The 7,334-nt window shown below is 42.9% G+C and overlaps 1 protein-coding gene across 1 annotated transcript; it reads right to left on the bottom strand.

Annotated features, from left to right (window-relative positions):
• Positions 1-1,713: 1,713 nt before the first annotated feature.
• On the bottom strand, positions 1,714-6,781 carry arl3l1 (ADP ribosylation factor like GTPase 3, like 1). Its single transcript, XM_054793100.1, has 6 exons — positions 6,491-6,781; positions 5,656-5,799; positions 4,391-4,507; positions 4,222-4,272; positions 3,668-3,853; positions 1,714-3,235 (listed from the first exon to the last, which is right to left on the bottom strand). The coding sequence occupies exons 1-6, from the start codon at positions 6,506-6,508 to the stop codon at positions 3,188-3,190; spliced, it is 564 nt and encodes a 187-aa protein (XP_054649075.1). The 5' UTR covers positions 6,509-6,781; the 3' UTR covers positions 1,714-3,187.
• Positions 6,782-7,334: the final 553 nt, after the last annotated feature.

Genomic DNA, 7,334 nt, shown 5'->3' with positions numbered 1-7,334 from the left:
TTGGCTTCAAATGTGCGTGCACACCTGTTCTTGTTTATTATGACAGTCTGGTTTGCAATGTGTAACGTGACTTCACATCATGCGGTGTAACGCAATGTAAGGTAATGCAGTCTAGCGCAATGCAGATAGAGAGCAACGCATCGGACTGCACAGAAATGCAATGTAAAGCACAAAATGCAACATACCCTAACGCAATGATGCATAACACAACACAACGCAATGGAGCGTAACAAAACACACCATCGTGCAATGTAAGAGCACAACCTTTTTCCAGATACTGGAAAATGAAAGGCTGCAAGGGCCACTTTGGTATTTTGTAAAGCAACACGTGATTAACCGCGATAAACGAGAGTCCGCTGTATTACAAAAACAACAAAAAATAAGTTTTGGCCTTCTTCGGACAACCGTAATGCACTGCGACGCAACACAAGCCCACATAACAGAAATATTCAGGCACACAAGGAGGATTTGTTGTACTCATTTATATGAACATCTGATATGTGTCTGAGAAGGCATGTTTAAAAAAACACAGAAAATGTTTAGTGCTGATAATGAAATTAAATACGGTAAAAACATGAAATGGATGGATTGTGTGGCCCTTCTTCTAGGGTAATTATTTGGATCTCGATACAGTACCAGCACCTGACATGAGATTCATGCCATCAAACCACGCCATGCCATGTGACCCAATCACACATGATTCCCGACTGACAGGCCGTCGGCCGAAGTGCACTTGAAGGTGGTGTCCTCTCGATCAGGGCTGGCCCTGGTGGCGCTGTGCGGGTCTGCTGGTGGTGTTGAAGTGATGGAGCAGTGGAAGCAGAAGGCAAAGAAGAGAGCCGAGAGCAGCAGGAGGCAGACCGCACAAAAAATGACCACAATCAGGATGGTGTGCACTTGGAGGTGCGCCTCCTCCCCTGGGAGCTGCGTGGTCTGGGGGTGAACGGTCATCTGGGTGGCGTTGGGTGGCAGGTGGGTGACTTGTGGCATGATGTACTGCTCTGGTAGCCCTGCAGGAAAATGTATTATCAGGTCAAAATGTACACCATGCTCCCTATAGCTAGCTTTCCTCATAGATGCTAAAAGATGTCTTTTCTTCTTACCTGTGCGCTCGTGTCGCTCTGGGTTTGTTCTTTTGAGGAGCAGAGCTCAATCTTAGTGACAGACATGGAGGCAGAGAGGAGTGAAGGCTGCAGGGGGGAGAATAACATGGAGGGTTGCCATGGAAACACTACAGACTAGAATGAGACATCACATTATGATTAAGGATGCATTGTCACGCAGGCACATGACAATATGGCACCATCACGTGCATTATATGTTTTACATGTTAGTTTTAATATTGTACAAAAAAAAAAAAAGGAGCGTGTCAAGTTGTTCTTACACTGCCACCTGTTGGCTGGACAAGCACCACCAAACAAAGCTGGAGCTCTAAGGCCCCCCCCGCAGGACGCCTTCAACAGTGTTCAAGGACTTGCTGCAAGATTGTGCTACCAAAGCACCACCTGTATTGTGCCGGCCACTTTTTTTTTCCCCTTTCAAGTGTCAAAGTCAACTCCAAGAAAGTAATTATGAGCCCATTTCATGTGAAAGATGAAGCAATGAATGTGATTGTCAAGTGCTTTCAGATGTTTAATTATATCTGCGCAAGGACAAACATGTTGCAGAAACTGATGGAGTCTTTTCAACTGAGATTACTGACATGAAAGTGAAGGAGACGTTTACACATGCATGTGATTTTCGTTTGTTGTTGTGGCTGTTGATGGAAGTTGTGTGCAAAAACATCCCAAACTACTTTTACTAGTTTTTTTTCACCGTGTAAAACATACTACTACAACTTCCATTTTCTATACAGCTTGTCCTCCTAGAACGTATATGAACTGCTGATCAAGAATTTACACTTTGCACTGTTGGGTCTTCAGGGGGTTCTAAGTCGAGCTTCAAAATGCAAAGAGAAAAAATGGGAGTGAAACAAAAAATGTTTTGAGTAAAGGGAACATTGTGCTTTTCCTCTTTTCTGACCTATAAATGTTGTTACAATGTTGTATTGTCGTGTTACACGTGTTACAGGTTCGCGCATTTGGAAGTGAAAGCAGTTCTGTGCTGCTTTTTCTTTCAATGGAACAATGGAGCTTCAGGTTGTGCAGGGGCGTCAAACGGCAGCTGGTTATGTGGAGATGTTGCAGGTGGCATCCCTCATGACTGAAGGCCCTCGTCTGTGTGGTAAAGACTGGCTTTTTCAACAGGACAACACTGCAGTTCACGAGTTCGCTTGACAAAGGAGGAATAACCTCACTCTTTTGGACCATCTTGTGTGTTCCCCTGACCTAAATCTTATAGAGAACATTTAGCGATGGATGGCAAGGGAAGTTTACAAAAATGGACGTCAGTTCCAGACAGTGGATGCCCTCCGTGAAGCCATCTTCACCACCTGGAGCAACATTCCCACTAACCTCCTGGAAACACTGGCATCAAGCATGCCCAAACCAATGTTTGAGGTGATTAACAAGAATGGAACAGCGACGCATTACTTACTCCTATTTTGAACATTTTATTTCTTTTTTAAGGTGGTTTGGGTTTTTTGAGCTATGGTGTTAAACTTTTGATCAGCTGATGAACCGTCGATTTCACTTAATGGTTGTATGCAATAAGTTGCTTACTCAAGTTTATTTTGTCTCACTCGCATTTCTTAGTTTTGCATTTTGAAGCTCTACTGAGAACGTCCTTAGCATTTTGATTAGGAGTGATGTGTTTTTCAGGTACTGCCTTTCCACGGAATATTTACCTAGCTTTGACCTTTTCTATGTTTTTTATGTACGGTGTGTTACTGGCTTTCATTGTGGAAAGGAAAGGAAGAATTTAATTGTATATGACAATACATATCTTAAGATTTGGGGAAAAGTGTTGTTTTTCAAGAACCTAGAGTAGAAAACGGCAGAAAATCCAAAGAAGATGACAAGACTGAACATTTTATTGTCAAAAATCTTCCAAACACATACTGGACCCACATTAAACTACAGTATACAAGCGGTAGAGAGGCCAAGACTTCTAATCTTGCATACAGGATGATCACATCTGTAAAAGCCTAATTTATCCAGTGTCGCTTAAATAGGAACTATATTTAGAAACATATTTATCCCATGACAAGAAAGCAAATGATGCATTGTGTGAGAGTGATGCTAGTTGTTCACTTCTTCTTGTTCATGATGTTGTTGCAAATCCAGTTCATGCCATCCTGTTACAGAAACAAAGAAGATGAGAGGATGGAGGAAGAGGAAACGCTTAAGGCGGGGGTGTCCAAAAGTGGGGCCCCGGGGCCTTTTGCACCCTGCAGATTACACAAATAAAATCAAACAGACACAAAAACAAACAGCAAAAATGAGAAAAATAGAGCTAAACGCTGATAATAATAACTAATAATAACACATTGCTTTAAAAAAAATCTGATTAATTTTATTATTTTTATTAAATTATTTGTATATTATATACATTATTTTATGATATATAACAGTTTTAGCTTCTTTTTTTTTTTTTTTACAAACTACAATATATATATAAAATACTATCAAAGCGGTCCCAATTTCTCTGTATGAGGACCTTGGTGGAAAAAGTGTGGACACCCCTGACTTAAGGTGAGGTTGCTTTGGCTGATAAGCTTGGAGCTGACCTGCACTCCTTCCCCGGACACGGCTGAGCAAGCCTGAATCTGCCACTCGCGGTCTCTGTACGTATGAAGGTTGAGGCCCTCTGCAATCTCACTGGCTGGCGATGCTGTGGCCAAATCTTGTTTATTGGCAAAGATTAGTACCGGAACGCCCTTCAGGTTCTCCTCGTCAATCAGTTCTGATAACTCCTGCAGGCAAACATCAGATAAAACCCTTTTAGCACAACTTTCACCTTCTTTTGTCTTTTGTTGATTGTGTTTTGTATCATTTTGCATTATGTAAGACTCAGGGATGCACGGATGCAGCACATTTCTGATAAATTTCTGGATTAGGATCCAAATGACTGTGGTCATCCACTTTAGAATGACAAATAGTTGCTTGTTGTTTGCTCTATCTGCATGTGACATCAGGCTACAATTGTAACTCTTGGCTCCTCAGATGTGGTTGCAAGTAGAAAGACACACAGAACATCATTCACTTCAGATTTGTTCAGAGCTTTTTGGTGCTTTTGTCGGCCACGTGGCCAAATTGTGTCAAAATAATGTTTCAAGCTCACCAGTCCTGTTTCCTCAAATCGCTTTTTGTCCGCACTGTCAATAACATAAATCTGAAAGACAAAACAAACAGTAAGGTATGTCTTCATATCATTTATCTATATCAATGAATCAGACAGTGACCGGTGATGCACAAAGTGTATTTTCTTTACAATACATGTGATGACTTACCAACAGATCTGTGTTCTCCAGATACTTTTTCCAGAAAGGTCGGATCTTCCTCTGCCCTCCAATGTCCCACACATTGAGTTTCATGCCGTGAGATGCCACACTCTTTATGTTGAAGCCCTGACAAGGGAACGAAAAGAGACAGAAACTCAGAGCACTGGAACACGGACGTGTGCATCACGGCCTCATGTGTCAGCAGGAGAGTAACGTGCTGTAAGGGATTAAAGTGTACGGTCACTGTGTTAATCCGCAGCCTTTTTTCATAACAACGCTTGTCACCGAGGTTGTCTAACAGCTAATGAGCACATCCGAGGATCACACAGCAAGGATCAACTTCAACCTTGTGTGGGTTTTTTTAAACTTTTGTACAAATACACGGATTGAGAGGACAGTACTGTAACACATCAAATCAGGAAAGCGACGCAAACCTGTTGATGGGTTATTTTATACACATACTAGCAATGTATGCTAACATTTGGATGTTAAACCCACATCGTTTAGCTAGTGTTTAGTGAATAGCTAGATGGATGGATGGATGGACGAATGGATAAATAGATACAGAAGGACGGACAAACAGATAGACAGATAGCTATACAGGTAGATCGCCGAATGCCTGGACGGACGGATGGACGGACAGATGACAGACAGAAATATAGGTAGCTGTATGGATGGACGATGGACAGACAGATAGACATATATAGATGGATGGATGGATGGATGGATGAATGGACGAACAGTCAGTCGGATGAACGGACAGACAGATAAACAGATGGATGGATGGAAGGATAGACAGATGGAGGGACAGATAGACAAATATACAGTAGATGGAAGGATGGACGGACGAATGGACAGACGGTCAGATGGACAGAAGGACAGACAGATAGGAAGAAAGATAGAAGGATGGACGGACGGACAAACGGACAGAAAGACATACACCAAATAGACGAGTGAACTGAACAGTTAGAATTGATTCATGTCAGTAACCAAAATTATGTTGGAGGTTGCCTTATTGTGAAAAGTAAAGAAAATAGTTTGGTTCAGTGTGATGGTGTTGCCACGGGTACACAACAATGCAGATATGACCAACACATACGAGGTCTGTCGGTCCAATAAGCATCAATGACTTGTCTATGGATGGATTCTCTCTTGTTAATAGTGAATGGGACACGTCAAACTAAAACATCCATCAACCATCACACCTTTGCCAGGTGATAGTATCCACTGTATGTCTCCCCCTAACGGTCCTCACACTGTATTTGTCCTCTTACTTGTGTAGGTGTGATGGTGTTGACGTCCTCAGAGGCCAGGCTCTTCAGCAGGGTGGTCTTACCAGCATTGTCCAAGCCCAAAAGAACTATTCTGACTTCCTGGTCGCTGGAGCCCTTCAGTTTCTCAATGACGGAGAGCAAGCCCTGAACGGAGGGACATGTCTTAGATGCTAGCATTCCCCATCTTCATCATTCCCCAAAGGTCTTTTATTTGGGCAATGATGACGCAAGGAAAAGATGGCTATCAGATGACATCACATGGCTATATGTTGAAAAAGGTCATGTTTTAGTTGTTTTAGGTGTTCTTGCCAAAACCTTACCCAACCTAGACACCAGTGAAGGCCTCTAAAATAAAAGTCTGTTTTCAACACATTGACACATGTTCACAATGGATTCACACACATTAATTGACACATTGACAATGGAGTCAAAGGAAGGTTGTGTCAAATAAGAATAAAACTCTGCCCTTTTAAGATTGACATGATTTCAGGTCAAAGCTCCCCCGACCGACAGAGCTAGCACATCATCTGATCCCTGTTCTGTAACGTAATCTGAGGCTTCATTTAGAATAGGCCTCCATTCATATGCTAATAGTGCACAATGTAATGTGATTAGCCGAAATCAAAGTGGCAAACACAAACAGCACTGAAAATGAGGTACCGTCCCTTTAAATTGTGATTGGAATTGCATTAGGTGATCTTAAAAAGCATAATGTTGAAGGTCTTTTTCATATTTTCAACACATTCAAACATTTTAATATCTAAGCTGTTAACTCGGGTGATTTTACCAAACAACATTTTGAATCCAAACAAAAAGCCGTTTTCGGCACACGTACCTTCTGAGCTTCTCCCATGGTGGCGCGTGTCCTTTAGCTTGGCTTGAGGGCCGATGCTACATCCTCCAATGAGGTTCAAACAGGTGCGTTTGCTATCAAGGTCACCCGGTTAGCTATGCACAAAAGCAGCCTCTTTTTAGTTATGTCTACCTGGTCATCGATTGCGCCTAATCATCGGAGAGGAGATAGCAAACAGGACGAGGGGGGAAGGGCAAAAGGGACCAGGATTAGGAGGCCAGAATTAGCCCTAGTCGTCCACGCATAGGACACTCACTCCATCCATTTACCCTCCCCCCTTCCTTCCTCCAACCCATCCCTCCATCTCCACTTCGCAGTGGCTTTACCTGGATTATCCCCTTAGCCACCTGCTACAGAAGGAAACTGAGTAAACACTCACACACATGCACATTATCGCCCAGTTGGGGCGGTCTGCCATATGGCCGAGGGGAAGGAAATGCTGCTAATGCAGAAAAGCAAAGATGAGTATCAACAGTGTGCATGGAGGCTCACACTTTTATCATCACAGGATTATATCGCCGAATGTATTTCTGACTTGATACACAAACTCATAACCCATTCCCCCCCAACATCGTCATCCCGTCTATCAGTTTCACGGCTGCTCGTCTAAACCTGCTCTGCCTTCCTGTGAGCATTCAGCGGGATTAGTTTCAGTACGCCTGTTCTTTGCCTGGATTAAAACATTTCTTGGCCTCTTTTGCTCAACTCGTGGAGCTTTCTGCTCAGCGGGTGTGGTCAGTGCTGTGTTACACAATGGGTCTAACTGTGCAGTGCAAATGGCCACGGGGGCATTCACCTCCACTTGTAAAAACAGAAGGCATCAGCC

This window comes from Dunckerocampus dactyliophorus, chromosome 11 (assembly GCF_027744805.1).
Source record: "Dunckerocampus dactyliophorus isolate RoL2022-P2 chromosome 11, RoL_Ddac_1.1, whole genome shotgun sequence".
Lineage (NCBI taxonomy): Eukaryota > Metazoa > Chordata > Actinopteri > Syngnathiformes > Syngnathidae > Dunckerocampus > Dunckerocampus dactyliophorus.
Note: the sequence above shows the minus strand (reverse complement) of the source record. Positions and strands in the feature narration are given on the sequence as shown.

Excerpts from the sequence above, each read along its gene's own strand:
- arl3l1 (XM_054793100.1), bottom strand. Across the intron at positions 4,273-4,390 it reads TGGAGAACACAGATCTGTTG|ATTTATGTTATTGACAGTGC; the intron begins GTAAGTCATCAC and ends TTTGTCTTTCAG. Across the intron at positions 3,854-4,221 it reads GATTTGAGGAAACAGGACTG|GAGTTATCAGAACTGATTGA; the intron begins GTGAGCTTGAAA and ends GTTTGCCTGCAG.